This window comes from Pezoporus occidentalis, unplaced genomic scaffold, assembly GCF_034315485.1.
Source record: "Pezoporus occidentalis ecotype Australia unplaced genomic scaffold, CSIRO_AGI_Poc_V1 ctg69, whole genome shotgun sequence".
NCBI lineage: Eukaryota > Metazoa > Chordata > Aves > Psittaciformes > Psittacidae > Pezoporus > Pezoporus occidentalis.
Window position 1 is genome coordinate 4,299,792 of NW_026916041.1, and position 17,223 is coordinate 4,317,014.

General features: G+C 40.6%; 1 protein-coding gene across 2 annotated transcripts in view; it reads right to left on the minus strand.

Moving 5' to 3' along the window:
• MMP16 (matrix metallopeptidase 16) overlaps nucleotides 1–16,915 on the minus strand; it is a 199,296-nt gene extending 182,381 nt beyond the window's left edge. The window contains exon 1 of one of the 2 annotated variants that reach the window (XM_062641616.1): nucleotides 16,642–16,915. In XM_062641616.1, coding sequence (XP_062497600.1) covers nucleotides 16,642–16,773 — 132 coding nt within the window. In that variant the 5' untranslated portion in view covers nucleotides 16,774–16,915. The remainder of the gene's footprint in view (nucleotides 1–16,641) is intronic. The other variant, XM_062641617.1, reaches the window with a different exon arrangement.
• Nucleotides 16,916–17,223: the final 308 nt, after the last annotated feature.

The following is a 17,223-nucleotide window of genomic DNA, read 5'->3' on the forward strand; positions in this document are numbered from 1 at the left end:
CACAGCACTGCACCAGCTATCACGAAGGAGAAACATGACTGCTACTGCTGAACCCAGGACAAAATGGAATAGATTTTTTTATTTTGAGCAAAGCCAAAGAAAGAATGTATTTCTATAAAATTGAAATCTTTCAGCACAAATTAAATTGACATCTCCTCCTTAGAAAGATCTTGCATGTAGAGAAAATTTCTCTAATATCTCAGTGAAAAAGGCATCTAAGGAATTAATCTATGAAGAAAAATGACTCTATCGTTATCTCACTGTTGGGACAAAACGTGAATTCTCTTGGCAGCTAGGAAAAATGATAGGATTATTCACAAAGGAACTAAAATACTGGATTTTTTTCTCTAAATGAGCCTGTCAGTGAAAAAAAAAAATGGAATATAGCTAAAAATCACAAAGGAAGCTTTTCTAGACCTAAAAATCAACAATAGATCTAGTCTTTCCATAATTACATGATAGCAGAAAACTCATGTAAAATCATGGCAGTCAGGTGAAGTTCCTGATGACTGAAAAAAGGGAAATATAACCCCCATTTTCAAGAAGGGGAAAATGGATGACCCAGGGAATAACAGACCAATCAGTCTCACCTCTGTGCCTGGCAAAATCTTGGAGCAGATTCTCCTGGAAGGCATGCTAAGACACATGAAAAACAACAAGGTGCTTGGTGACAGCCAGCATGGCTTCACTAAGGGGAAATCCTGCCTGACCAATTTGGTGGCCTTCTATGATGGGGCTACAGAACTGATGGACACAAGTACAGCAGTGGATGTCATCTACCTGGACTTGTGTAAAGCGTTTGATACTGTCCGACATGACATCCTTGTCTCTAAATTGGAGAGACATCAGTTTGATAGGTGGACCACTTGATGGATAAAGAACTGGCTGGATGGCTGCCCTCAAAGAGTTGTGGTCAATGGCTCAGTGTCCATCTGGAGACCAGTAACGAGTGATGCCCTTCAGGGATCAGTGCTGGGACTGGTCTTACTCAACATCTTTGTCAGTGGCATGGACAGCAGGATTGAGTGCACCCTCAGCAAGTTTGCCGATGACACCAAGCTGTGTGTACTGTGTACAGTTCTGGTGTCTTCAACATAAAAAGGACATGGAACTGTTGGAACAAGTCCAGAGGAGGGCCACAAGGATGATGAGGCAACTGGAGCACCTCCCATATGAAGACAGGCTGAGAAAGTTGGGGCTGTTCAACATGGAGAAGAGAAGGCTGCGTGGAGACCCCATAGCAGCCTTCCAGTATCTGAAGGGGGCCTATAGGGATGCTGGGGAGGGACTCTTCATTAGAGACTGTAGTAACAGGACAAGGGGTAAGGGTTCAAACTTAAACAAGGGAAGTTTCGACTGGATATAAGGAAGAAATTCTTTCCTGTTAGGGTGGTGAGGCACTGGAATGGGTTGCCCAGGGAGGTTGTGAATGCTCCATCCCTGGCAGTGTTGAAGGCCAGGTTGTATGAAGCCTTGAGTGGCATGGTTTAGTGTGAGGTGTCCCTGCCCATGGCAGGGGGTTGGAACTAGATGATCTTAAGGTCCATTCCAACCCTTACTATTCTATGATTCTATGATTCTATAGTACATCAGGTAGCATATTCAGGTATTTTAAATTGTGTAGTTACAGATAGTAAGTACATATATAAATATAAGCTGACCAATACCACTCTTATTCTGACCCAGTTAACTCCACAGTTCTGAGGAACTAAAGCAAGCAGTGTAAATAGATCAATGAAATACATACCTGTCTATGATGAGATCTAAATTCTGGTATCAACACAGAAATGTAAATTTCTGTTGAATTAATCTACGTTACTTTATATAACAAAAGTAGTTGAAAACATTGCTAATTATTCTTGAGAGCCTAGGGCTCTTACCCAAATAAATTATTACAGTGTCATTTTTATTTTCTTGGGGATTGTCTATCAGACAATAGACATTTAGCAAGCTTATTCTAAAATATATTTTCTGATTACTGTTTATAAATATGCTTAACATTCTGTTCTCTCAAGAGCAAGAAATAGCTGTTTAGAGGTTTGTATGTCTAGGAAGGAAAGACAGTATTTAAAATCATTTATGGTAAGGCATCAAACAAGAGTCAGAAGCACTGAGTTTGTAAAACATGTGAGCAGTATTTGTTGTAAGTTAGGTAATAGTTTTACACAGATTTAAACAGGGCTAGACCTGGTCTCATTACAGTTGAAGGGAAAACTGCCCTGACGTCAGCAGAGAAATGTTGCGTTCTTTATATCCCTAACCTATATTATTAAAATATGTAAATATAAAATATATAAATCTATAAAAATAATATAGGATATAAATCCCTATATTATTAAAAATAATGAGCTCTGAAGATGTTAAGAGTCTTAGCCTCTTGTGCTTAAGGATATTGTACTTAATGTGCAGGGCATCAGAGCAACAGGGTAAAATTTCCATAAAAATGAAGTTATGTCCTTGGTTTTATCAGAAGTACAGGTGTCTGGTGTGATCTGAGGTGATCTACATTATCCAGGGGATGGCAGATATATCATCAGACCTTTAGGGGGCCTATACTTTTCTGTAACATTATCTAAGGGCCAAGCAAGACAAACCCCAGGGCCAAAACAGTATCAGGTACCTAGACAAGTGTTAATGAATCTCCACCATTGCAGAGGGCAGGGATTCAGACCCAAATTACATCTGAATGTCAGTGTCTACAGGTGTCTTAACACCCTCCACCATCACTTAAAATTGGGAACAGGATTTAGAAAACTAAACAGAAGAGTCTAATGACATCTGAGATTACTTAGGACACACAGCCTGGCTTCCTAAAAAGGTGAAGCTTTCGTAGGTCCCATGTTATTTCCATCAGCCTTTTGCACATCTCAGACAAAGGCACCTTAAACAGTGCTGGACGCCCATTCGTAAGCAACTGAATCACACTAATAGTGAATACTAACAGTAGAGCCCAGAAAAAAGATTCAATTCACTCTGATACAAACATTAACTGGTTGATAAGCTGAATTAGTTTCTCTGTTTCACTGACTTCAGGAAACAGACTTATTAGTATATAGGATACGTGTACAGCATATTTGAACACTTAAATTTAAGTGTTGCTTTCTCAAACCAAATCCCTTTCCAAATCTAACCTTACAGCTTGCACACTTGTTGGAAAATTTACTTCATGCAAATCTCCCTGCACAAATCCCACCATAAGGATGTATATCATTAAAAAGACTCAACATTCTCACATTGAATATCTTGAGATCCTTGTTTCCCAAGTGTTAAATAATTTGCAAAGCATGGACATTCTGACAGCGCATATGTGTCAGTGTCATGAACATCTTTAAATCTCTGTTTGCGACCACAGTAATAATATAATGCATGAAATTCCAAAATAAGATTCTTTAACAGAGCACAATACCTAGTTATCCGTAACACTCCTACTAACATCCAGTTTTATTCACTAAGTATTAATACTTCAATACAATAAGCCACAGTAGAGAAAATCGTCAGAAATTAGTCAAGTCCTCCTGAGCTGTGTCAGCAATCCACACACATCTACATATCTTTTAGAATCAGGCAGTGTTAGTCCATTTCAACTGCACTAAGGATTTCAAACTGAGCGAAAAATTAAATCAATCTTTCATTTCTTTCTGCCCCTCCTCTATTTTTCATTCTGTAAAGTCAAATACACCAAATTACCAACTGGAGCATGTCATCTATGCTCATAAACAGCTTCTATCATCTTGGACTACAGAACAGACATCACTTTCTATCGAAAATTGCTTAGCCTCAGCCAACTTCAATCTCTTGCCAGTAGCCAAAGGAAAAGTCTATTGAAATGAAATCTTCCACTGTAGTTTTCCCTATTGTATTTTTACCAGGTTTGGGTTTTTTTCAGTACCAATTTTAGAAGTCCCACCACTGTGGATTTTAAAACTTGACAAAACTCCAGCAAATATACAATAGTTAGCAATCCTGCACTGGCAGAGAAATAGGCTCTTGATAAATCTTTCCATCTCTAGTATCTCTAATTCTATGGCTCAATAATGACAAATGATTTTACTTGGCTGCTGGCAATAGTCTGTGTGAAGACAAGTTGACAGGAAAGAAGAGAAAACTAAAAAAAAATGTGATGAAAACAGGAGATAAGAAAGAAAGAAGTAAGAAAAAAAAACGAAGGAGGAAAGTTGAAAGAAGGAAGGTCATAATGAGAAATTATAGTACAGGAACCCTAAAAAACAAGATTCAGTTTCCACTTCTACCATAAGTAAGATGCCAGCATAGCAAGTCTTTTATTTCCCCAGTGCCTCATTCTCACAATACTATGTTTTTAACATCCAGGGATACGTGAGCACCAGGTCTGCCTGTTAGTGGTGTCTAATAAAAAACATTAATACCTGGAGAAGTGACAGGCCAATTTTTTACTGTATTTCAAAAAAATCCACAAATATTCAAACAAAAAAGAAGCAGCTTAGATACTGTGAAGACAAGGCAATATGAATGTTTCTGGAACAATTTACTTACAAAACAGTATATTCATTCAAAAAAAGAGCAGTTTTTAATTTTGCATTTTATAACATTTACAATCTGATCCAAAATCTATTTTATTTGCTAAGACTTTTACATTTATTTAAATACATTATGAGCAGACTATATGGTTTTGTCTTGGGATATTTGTATGTATTTCTATTGGGGTACCAAAAATTATTCAAACTTTAATTCTGAAAGAGAATGTGATACTCTCTATCTTCCGGCATAGTACCATAGAATCACAGAATAGTTAGGATTGGAAAGGACCTTAAGATCATCTAGCTCCACCTCCCCCTGCCACAGGCAGGGACACCTCACACTAAACCATACCACCCAAGGCTTCGTCCAACCTGGCCTTGAACACTGCCAGGGATGAAGCATTCACAACCTCCCTGGGAAACCCATTCCAGTGCCTCACCACCCTCACAGTAAACAACTTCTTCCTTGTATCGAATCTAAACTTCCCCTCTTTAAGTTTGAACCCATTACCCCTTGTCCTGTCACTACAGTCCCTAACGAATAGTACCTCCCCAGCATCATTATAAACCCCCCTTCAGATACTTGAAGGCTGCTATGAGGTCTCCATGCAGCCTTCTCTTCTCCAGGTTGAACAGACCCAGCTTTCTCAGCCTACCTTCATACGGGAGGTGCTCCAGTCCCCTGATCATCCTCATGGCCCTCCTTTGGACTTGTTCCAGCACTTCCATGTCCTTAGTATGATGAGGACATCAGAACTGCACACAATACTCCAGGTGAGGTCTCACAAGAGCAGAGTAGAGGGGCAGGATCACCTCCATCAACCTGCTGGTCATGCTCCTTTTGATGCAGCCCAGGATACGGTTGGCTTTCTGGGCTGCGAGTGCACACTGAAGCCAGCTCATGTTCATTCTCTCATCAACCAACACCCCCAAGTCCACCTCCGCAGGGCTGCCTTGAATCTCTTCTCTGCCCAACCTGTAGCTGTGCCTGGGATTGCTCCGACCCAGGTCTAGGACCTTGCACTTGGCATGGTTAAACTTCATGAGGTTGGCATCCGCCCACCTCACAAGCGTGCCGAGGTCCCTCTGGATGGCATTCATTCCCTCCAGCGTACCAACCGAGCCACACAGTTTGGTGTCATCTGCAAACTTGCTGAGGGCGCACTCAATCCCACTGTCCATGTCACCGACAAAGATGTTGAACAAGACTGGTCCCAACACCGATCCCTGAGGGACACCACTCGTTACTGGTCTCCACATGAACATTGAGCCATTGAACACAACTCTTTGAGGGCAGCCATCCAGCCAGTTCTTTATCCATCAAGTGGTCCACCTATCAAATTGATGTCTCTCCAATTTAGAGACTAGGATGTCATGCGGGACAGTGTCAAATGCTTTGCACAAGTTCAGATAGGTGACATCAACTGCTCTACCTCTGTCCATCAGTTCCATAGCTGCATCATAGAAGGCCACCAAATTGGTCAGGCAGATTTCCCCTTAGTGAAGCCATGCTGGCTGTCACCAAGCACCTTGTTGTTTTTCATGTGCCTTAGCATGCCATCCAGGAGAATCTGCTCCAAGACTTTGCCAGGCACGGAGGTGAGGCTGACTACTCTGTAATTCCCTGGGTCATCCGTTTTCCCCTTCTTGAAAATAGGGGTTATATGTCCCTTTTTCCAGTCATCGGGAACTTCACCTGACTTCCATGATTTTTCAAATATGATGGCCAGTGGCTTAGCAACTTCATTCACCAGCTCTTTCAGGACCCGCGGATGGATTTCATCACGTAATTCTTCACATAACCCTACTGATAATGCTCTCTACTAAGTTTTGGTACTTATACTTTAAAAAAAGTCAACAAAACTAAATTAACCTTTGTTTGAAGTGTTGTAGACATGTTTTTCACCTTTTTTGATCTGGCATTTGTCTCTTTTATCATATTCACTACTTGAATGACTACACAAATGATCAAATTGAAATGCTGTATTTACATTTTATTATATCTCTCTACTACTTATTATGAAAAATGTTAAATAGTTCTGAGACAAGTGAGTGATGAAGACATATTACTGGCTCTTTTACATCACTTCTATTGATCTTGTCAAGCATTGGAAAAGGCAGCAAACATTCTTCAATTATTCCACTTCATATTTGCACAAGAAAGGTTACAAAGATGAGTAAGCTACATGATCGATATGAAGACTCATGATATAAATGGACACAAAACTTAGATCTCCATGCCCACGTGCCACAGTCACTTACATTACCTCCTTTTCCAAACATGTTTAAAAATACATGCAACAAAGAAAGAGATAATAAAGACCTTACCAAAGCTGGCATTCCATGTACAAGTAATGAAGGACAGAATGCAGCACTTTATAATCAGTAAGGAAAATAAAATAATGGAACACAGTCCTAGGTTCTGTTTGTTCATGGTTTGGGGTTTTTTTATATATATTATTTTTTAAAATATACAAAGTAATTAGGAAAGAAAAAAAACCCTCACTCACTAAGACTAAAATCATGCTGTATAGTTAGCACTATAAGACTATTACTTGTAGTAATACTAACAGATTTTATTGTGTGGAAGACAGATCATTTATTCTACATGCAATTAACTGTAATATTACTATTCTGTACAGCATGTAAACCATGACATGTAGACAAACACAGTCTGTCAATTTCTCTGCAAAGACAGTAGGTCAAAGCAACATCCTAGAAGAGCATCACACAAGTCTGAAGTAAGAAAGAAAAATATGACAGGATCACCACTTTCAGATCTGTATGCAATACAAACCATGTTGCAAATGCCCACTGATAACATTTAAAGGAAGTGTCCTTCTACTCATTGAAAGCAATGCTTGGTTTCTTCTTTTGCAATCTTCTTTTGCAATTTTAAAGAAATTGATACGTTTCCATATGCCTTTCAGCTGGTAATTTTCTGACAAGGTAAGTAAGTCTCCCCTTGCCAACCTGTATTTCACACTTGTGAAATTTGATTGTATGTCAGCAAAAATTAACAGGACCAATGAAATAAAATGGCTGTTTCTCTACAAGATCAGGAGGAAAAAATTAAAGAGCAGATTTTCTGAGGTTAGCATTTCTTTTCAAATTATCTATACAACTGTGAAACCAGTTCAGCTGTTTCATAGAAGAGAAAAACGCACAACAGCATCTTCGTGTATTACAGACATGCCATGTGAGAGGGAAAAGCTTATGAAAAATTGAAGCAGATTTGTCTCACAGCAGTTACTTTGTCCCCCATAATTGTGGCATGGTATGAAGAGTACTGCTGAGTTAATACAACCAGAATCTCAAAGCTGAGGGCATCAGTCTTAGAAGTACATTATTCCCCTAAGCTCTGAACTGTCCAATACTGAGGCAAAACCACTGCTACCAAGAGGCAGCAGCAGAGAGACAAATCTACTTCCACCTTGCCCCTACAGTGACAGATGCTCTTTTAACATGCAGCTATAAGGAATTTGTTCCAATATTCCTCCCAACATGCAGAGGCACCTTCTATGAATGCTCCACAGTACAACTGTCCCATTCCACACTGCTATTCCGCACTGGGGTCAATTACAGTACGATTCATAAAGAATGAATACAAAAGGCAAAATATTTTTCATCAAGTCATAAAACAATTGTCAAATATTATGCTTTATGTTTTCTCACAGTGTGATAAAAACTGCTATTTTTCTACAATGAGAACTCATCAAGTGTCTTTAATGTTCTATTGTGGCACCTTGCTTCAGCTGCATATTCCATGTCACAGCGGTTTTAATCCCAGAATTTTAAAACCCTTTCCCAACAACGGGTTCAAGTCTCATCACCTGAGACTGGGTTGCTTAATGCCACAACTGACATCACAGGAAACAATTTTTTTCACATCCTGAAGCCTTGATCCTGAAATTAACAGGAGATTTTAATCATGACAAAAACACCTGAACAAGCCCCTAAATCAATTATGTACTGTAATACATTAAAAGGTATGCTAGGAACATTATGACCCCATCTGAAGTGCAGATTCCTCCTCAACTGGTATAATCCAGCTGTTAGTAAGTAGAGAAACATTGTACCAACACTTACAGTTAATAACTAAAACTACATAAATATTTTTTCTATGTCAGTAATTTATATGTCAATTTGAATTCAGCAAAGAGATAAATTGTTACCATGTATTTGCTCTTACTATACAGCAAAGATACTTATAATGAATGATGATAAGCAGGAGCATGAATGAACAGTTGCCAGGCAACCAATAAATAAAGGTTCCAAATAGCATGACCCCTCTTTAAAGGATAAAGCTCTAATCATAATTATTTTTCAAATCCATTTCAGTGCCAACTAAAACCATGTTTGCAGCGCTAATCCTGGTCTTCCTCATACAAAATGAAACCAAATCTGTCATTTGACATATCACAGATAACAAATTAAACAGACTTAACCTGTTCCTTCAGATTATGGTCAATAATGTAGTTAGAGGATAGCAAACAGGTCAGACAATAGAGTGGAATCAGACACAGAGGTGAGAAGAATTAAGCAATTTAAATAGATAATTTAAATATTTTTTTTAATTACATTGTTACTTTAAAGATCTTCAAAAAGCATTAACTGAAAGTCCTCCAGTGTTTAACCCCACAGTAAAGCAGAAGAATGAGACAGACTAAAATACTGAAAACAGATACAGTTTGAAACATTTTCTATATAATACTGCATTCTAGCTTATAAACTCTTACAACTCTGTCTTGAGTGCATAAGAAGAGCTGAGGTGCCTAGAGCAAGCACTGACCTTTTAGATGGATTCAAATAAAACTGAGGAAGAGCAGCATAAATCTTAAACCAGTTAAAGAAGACAATATATCCACTCTGAAGAAACAATGAATGGTTATGCAGTTTTACATTATGCGTTCTGAGTAATGGAAGGCGGAAAGCTTGCATTTGTTCAGGGGTTTTAGGTGAGCTAACAAACTGTGTATTTGTTTTAGTAAGACCTCATGTCACAAAACATTAGGAATATCATAATTTTGGAAGCATTCCTAATTTTGGTAGATTTATCTTTCCCTACATAAAGTGATTATGTAAATCTTTTAACCATTTTATTTCTTTAGCTGAATTGAGAATCACTAAGAGGTCTGACATTTAAACACAAAACAGGCAAAAATTTCCAATAGGAGAGTAAGATGAGCCACAAGTATAAACAAATATGTCTTCTTCTAACATACTGCATCAATTGGGAACTCAAAAGAACCGGGACCATCTTTTCAATCTGTCTTTGAACAACATACATGTAACATAATCCATAAACTTCCCTGCAACATTAGAAGCACAAAATAATTTCCTGCTTTACAGTAAAAAATTGACCAACCACAATTTTTGTAAACAGGAATCATTGTTTATATTACAGTAGAGAATGCACTCTGCCAGCTACTAGCCTCTATTTCTTCCTGTCAAATAAGAGACAGTTTATACAGTAGTCATTTACCTTCTACGACAAGAAAGTGTTCTGTTGCCTATCGATCAGACACGTAACTTTACCATTATTTTCCTTATCTAGATATATCTACTCATTAGAAGCCTTTACAGGAGATTTTCTATACATCTGAATTTCCTCGAAAGCAAATAGGAAATGCACCACATTATATCTGTATTTTTATGGACTAGTATTTCAACCACTAACCACCTCCACCACCTGATTCAGTAATTCCTCTCCATCCTAGTAATTTCAATTTGAACTTCTCGTTCTAACAGAAATCCAATTCATTTAGCTGATACCTTATATAAGAGTAAGATTCAGATTTTAAATAACTGAGAATCATGCACACTGACTACAACTAGAAACAATGCAGAAGATCGTGGAAGTTCCTTTTAGGACACATGCCACTAGTTATACCAAAACCATCTTAACTGCTTCTATACAGTTTTGAGCTTGAATTTTAACAAATTATAGAAATATTGTGTTGCACTTGCAAACCTGACAATCAAGCCCACTTCTTAAAAAGTGTGTAAAGGTGATACTGGAGGACTTTTTCCCATTTCAAATGTTTATTCCCTTTCAGTTACCAGCTGAAACATTAAACTGGTCTGGTTTTAAGCTTAAAAGACCCAGAGCCTATGGAAGAAAAGGTCATGCTTTACCATTCAGCAGGAGCTGGAGGCTAATTGTAAAGTCATTAACAATGAAAACAATGGGGTTCACAGGCACTTATTGCCATGAAAGAAAGTAATGGTATTTTCCTGGAGTTCAGATTCTACTGTATTTTGTTCCACAGTATGCAGTTTAACTCTTCCACCTCTGAAAACAGAGAAATAACTGTATGGCCTTAAAGAGCTGCATAATTTTCAGACCTACCCTACGAATACAAGTCTACATATTTAGCATTAGAAGAAGGAAAACAAAGCATAACTGCCAGCTTGAGGAGAAAGATGATGAAGCATGCTTTCTCTTTAGCGTTTTCCACATCACAGATGCAGTCAATGAAGCTAGGTGCCATTCTCAAAAAACACTTCTCTGCTCAACAGGGTTTACGCAGATGCTCAATTGAGTAACAGTGGGCAGTATTAGCATCCGGAGATTAATCTTATTCTAGATGCATGCTGATCCTGTCTTCCAAACAAGATATTCTTGTTTCAGTAACCAATTTTCCCTTAACAAAACAGTGACATCATGTTTCAATTTCTTTTCTATTGAATATTTCATAGTAAATATATACACACATATAATTTAAATATATAAATAAATCAACAGATAACATTAGAAGATAAACTCACAGGATGATACCAGCTCAAACAGTACAGTATTATTGGCTTTAGGAAAACATGAATATATACGTATAGTCTATATGGATGACACTTGTGAAAGACCATCTGTAGACACTCCAAATAACACAGATTCATAGAACAGTTAGGGTTGGAAAGGACCTTAAGATCATCAAGTTCCAACCCCCCTGCCATAGGCAGGGACACCTCACACTAAACCATACCACCCAAGGCTCTGTCTAAACCGGCCTTGAACACCGCCAAGAATGAAGCATTCACAACCTCCCTGGGCAACCCATTCCAGTGCCTCACCACCCTTACAACAAAAAAACTTCCTCCTTATATCCAATCTAAACTTCCCCTCTTTAAGTTTGAACCCTTATCACTTGTCCTATCGCTACAGTCCCTAACGAATAGTCCCTCCCCAGCATCATTATAAACCCCCCTTCAGATACTGGAAGGCTGCTATGAGGTCTCCACGCAGCCTTCTCTTCTCCAGGCTGAACAGCCCCAACTTTCTCAGCCTGTCTTCATACGGGAGGTGCTTCAGCCCCCTCATCATCCTCATGGCCCTCCTCTGGACTTGTTCCAACAGTTCCATGTCCTTTGTATGTTAAGGACATCAGAACTGCACACAATACTCCAGGTGAGATCTCACAAGAGCAGAGTAGAGGGGCAGGATCACCTCCATCAACCTGCTGGTCCCGCTCCTTTTGATGCAGCCCAGGATACGGTTGGCTTTCTGGGCTGCAAGCGCACACTGAAGCCGGCTCATGTTCATTTTCTCATCAACCAACACCCCCAAGTCCACCTCCGCAGGGCTGCTTTGAATCTCTTCTCTGCCCAACCTGTAGCTGTGCCTGGGATTGCTCCAACCCAGGTCTAGGACCTTGCACTTGGCATGGTTAAACTTCATAAGGTTGGCATCCGCCCACCTCACAAGCGTGTTGAGGTCCCTCAGGATGCCATTCATTCCCTCCAGCTTACCAACCGAGCCACACAGCTTGGTGTCATCGGCAAACTTGCTGAGGGTGCACTCAATCCCACTGTCCATGTCACCGACAAAGATGTTGAACAAGACCGGTCCCAACACCGATCCCTGAAGGACACCACTCGTTACTGGTCTCCAGATGGACATTGAGCCACTGACCACAACTCTTTGCATGTGGCCATCCAGCCAGTTCTTTATCCATCGAGTGGTTCACCTATCAAATTGATGTCTCTCCAATTTAGAGACTAGGATGTCATGCAGGACAGTATCAAACGCTTTGCACAAGTCCAGGTAGGTGACATCAACTGCTCTATCCCTGTCCATCAGTTCCATAGCCACATCACAGAAGGCCACCAAATTGGTCAGGCAGGATTTCCCCTCAGTGAAGCCATGCTGGCTGTCACCAAGCACCTTGTTGTTTTTCATGCGCCTTAGCATGCTTTCCAGGAGAATCTGCTCCAAGATTTTGCCAGGCATAGAGGTGAGACTGGTCTGTAGTTCCCTAGGTCATCCATTTTCCCCTTCTTGAAAATGGGGTTATATTTCCCTTTTTCCAGTCGTTGGGAACTTCACCTGACTGCCGTGAGTTTTCAAATATGATGGACAGCGGCTTAGCTACTTCATTCGCCAGCTAAACATACAAAGGATTTACCTTTGAGGAACAGAAGATATAATCACTATACTGAGAAACGCGGGGAAGGCAGGAAGGGAAAGCTGGCTGTTCTATTACCTTTTGTGAGTTTTGTTTCAATTTTTCAATTTTACATTTAAAATGTTCTTTTAACAATTATTATTCCATCCACTATCTCATTCATGTCTACCTTCCTCTGCAACTGTACAGAATTAGCTGAAAATAGTAGAGAAACTCTATATTGATGGACTAATTCTTCTGTTAGTGCACGCACTTACTGACGTTATCATTTTGGACCAGTAGTTCAGCACTGAGAAGATGGAGCTAGCAGTGTAGTCCTTAGCTTTTCTCATGATGTCAGAAACAAAGTCTCACAAAAATGCCACTGGCAATCACTGAACTTTAAAAATGATACTATGTGAACCCTAAGCCTTATCATGATTAAAATATCAGTTTACAATCATCTGTCATACAGCTTTACCATAAAGCTCTCACTGACTGAAGAGTGCAAGTGTGCCCCTCCAGAGTCCTGTACTCCAGTATCTGAATCCTACGCAACTATGTCTATACATGAAATACTACATACATGAATACATTTCTGGACTGACAACTCGGCTATCATTGGAAGCTTAAAGACTTCATCCATGAAAATGTATGGTTAAAAGAAATTTCACAGAGGGCAACCAAACAACGAGGAACAATAATGTTAACACAAGCTTGTAAACTTCAGCTTTCTGTTTTCTTTTAAAAGATAATATCATTATTTAGTATCTTCGAGCTATAGTAGTATCTGCTAAGAACTGCCCTGGCTCACAGCCTAACAAACCCATATTGAAACAAACAACCCAAAACAAAACATCATATACTATTGCACAGATTTTGTCTATCGATCAGGAATGTGGATCAAATGAGACAGAACAACAAAAGGAAATAAATGATATCCACATTTTCTAATGTTCAACAGGTATTATCTGGACTTTGTTTAGAGGCAGTAAGGAATGAAAAAAAAAAGGAAAAAAAAAAAACAACTGCTTTCTAACCACCCTAAGTATTTTTCAATAACATTTCATTCAATTGTACGTATACTACTTCTTTCCTGAACCGTACTTTGCATATTCTTATTGCTATAAGAAATACTTGACATATTTTCACAATTTACTATTAAGTACAACTGGTTTATGCACTCACGCTGACACGGAGGATTGTACAGCACAATACATGCATGCTGTTCCCAAGTCTTTTGCCTCAAATTTCCCATGCTTTTAGCCTTTGCTGTTCCCAGTGAAAACAAAGTTGAATTTTTAGTGCTATTCAAACAATGCAAACACGGCAATGGCTGTTCTGGGGCAGATCTTAGGTCTATGTAGCCCAGGACCATGTCACTGAGAGTTGTCAAAAGCCCAGGGTAAAGCCTCATATTAGGAAAACTTAAATACCCTGAAACTCTTCTAGCTCCCAGCAACCTGTTGCTCAGACTTAAATATGAAAAGAGGCTGGGAGCACTGACATATGATAACACACTTTGTTTCTGAAGGGCTGAGATGAAGAACAGGAGATGGCCTATTTCAAAGGGAGAAATATGTGCTCTCATCACACACACATGCTACTTCATTCCACCCAGCAGCGTTTCTTGCTTCCAATACTGCCTTTGCCCTCAAAATGTACTGTTTTCCATATGGAAGAGGCTGCAGAAAAGAAAGTGCTTCCCTTCTTTTCTCATAAAACCTCCTTCTGACTAGAGTTGGCCTCCTGTTCATATTCCACTTGACTAAACCTATCTTTTTTCTCCTCCCACACTAGCTCCATCTGCCGCCCGTCTCTCCAGCAGAGCCAGATGCCAGCAAAGCAGACTGCTGTGGGAGGAGAAAGTTCTGTCGCTGGAATTTCTTCCCTATACCCTGCAGGGGGCCAGGCTGTGAAGCCTGGAGAGGATGCAGAGAGCAACTTCCTCTCTTCCATACTGTATTCCCCTGCTCATCGGTAAAGAAGGCAGCTGAGGACATGAGCAAAAGAAGGATAAAACTTCAACATGCACTCTGAAATTTGTGACTTTAATATTTATATGGCAAAAGTCTCACAATTGTACTCTGGACCTGAGCAGAGTACACACCACATAAACATGCAAGAAGACACGAGTCCTGCCCCAAAGAGCTTACAATCAAACAGAAGCAGAGATGAACACTGCTTATAAGGAACAAACAAGACCAACTAGAACGTAGATGACAGAGAAAAAAGACTAGGACTTATAAATGGGAAAGACCTTAATGATGGAGTAAAAAGACAACACTGTCTGAAGAAATAAAAGTCAAAGAGACAAGCTATGGTTGTGTGTTGTCAGGCTGAGAGAAGGATTGCATGTTGCAAAGGAAACTGCCTGTAGAGAGAGAAAGACTTGAATGAAAGCAGTCATGGGGAAAGAAAAAGTGTGTGTGGGGGGGTGTTTATACATTTGAGGTCATCTTGCATGACTCAGGGGGGAAGAAGTACAGGTAAAAACTTCAGACAAAGAAGGAAACAGTCTAGGAACGGAGGATCAGCTGCAGGAGTGATCCTGACAGAGACAGTAGCAAAAATGAGTGTTAGTGACTGAGAACAAGAACTTATATGAAACAAGCAAGTGTGCATATGTGCGAGACAGAGAAAAGACACAGGCTTTATTCTTTGAAAGAATTGTGGGAACCCAGGGGATGAAAGAAACTAGAAACAAAAACGAGGGCAATGGATGGGTGCAGCATAAAGTTTAGAGTGGCACTGGCAGAATGGAAGAAAGTGAAGGCACACAGGGATTTAAGAGAAAAACAGAAGTTGAAAGAGCCCACAGTAAATTAAAAAGAGACACATGACAAGAAAGATGAAGAAGTCAAACAGGGAAAGGAAGAGGGAAATACACACCACGCTGAAACAGATTGAGAAACGGGGCTCACAGCAGAACGAATGAAGTGACAGGAGAGAGAAAAAGAAAGGAAGAATATATGTAAAGATGATAAAGTCAGTAAAGGAACATAAGCTAATAAAAAGCACTATGTAAAAACCCCAGACGGGAAAACTGGGAATGTACAGAAGAGTGACTGGAAGTGGATGCCCACTGAATTCTCAGTGTCATTGTAAACTCTTAGGGTTTGCCCCATCTAGGTATCCCCACATTTTATTATCTTTTTCACTTGGAAAAATGCTGTTTCCTGGTCCTCCACACCATCCAACTTTTGTGCTGTAGTTGCACCTTTATGCCGTGGCAACTTTGTTACCCTTGAATAGGAAAAAGATGTTATCTTGTCAAATACCACAAAGAAACGTGCCAAAATCTTAAGTTTCCTTCCTCCTGTTCCCATAAGGCTCTTTCATTCGTTCTTCATTAAAAAAGAACTCAGCAATACAGTGTTCTCTTAAGCCCAAGATATTCACAGCTTCCCTGAGATACATCCTTCTCCCCCAAGAGTCCCCCGTGCCCAAGGCGAGGATCTCCCCTCAGCGCTGGGCGGGCGAGGGCAGCGCGGCTGCTGAGGCTGCGCCCGCCGCCCAGCTCCGCGCTTTGTGGGGCCGCGGACAGCGGGATCTTTGGACGAAATGCATCCACCGGGCGGGGAACTCAGGGAGCGGAGCTATCTATCGGCTGCTGGAAAGAAAGCCACCACAGACCTCTGCCCTGACTGCTGAAAGACATAGCTGACTGGCTATTTCATTTCATTTAAGGGATGTAAGAAAAGGGAAGGGGAAACGGAAGAGGGAGAGCACACACGATCGAACACGCACACGGCTGATCTTACCTCCACATTGAAATACTGCTCCGCTTTGCACACTGTAGCACATAAAATCCAAAGGAAGGTTTGCAAGAAAAACACCTTGGACTGAGACACGAAATCCAACCGGCTTCTAGTGCTGGATGCGAGTACGATCATAGTGAACTGTGCTTCAGCGGGTGGAAGATCTCTCTTTCTCTCACCTTGTCTTAAACAAATACACAAACAAACCAACCCCCGGCCGTGTCGGTGAAGAGCCCGTAGCGCAGGTTCACCCACAGCAGGGGAGGAGGAGGAGGAGGAGGAGGAGCAGGAGCAGCAGCAGCAGGAGCAGCAGCAGCAGCAGCAGCAGCAACAGACACTTCACAGCGCTGGCGGCGGCAGCGACAGGGTCAGCTCTCGCTCATCCTCACCACCAGTCCCGTAAAGAGGGAATGTGGCGTCCGAGTGCAGCCGCAGCTCCTGCACGACTCCCCTCTGATCAGGAGCAGCAACCGCCTCCCCGTGTCCTCCCTTCTCTCCCTCCTCCTCCTCCTCTTCTCCCTCCTCCTTCTATCTCCTCCCCCTCCCGGGGAAGGCCAGCCTGACGGCGCGGCGCGGCTTGGCTCG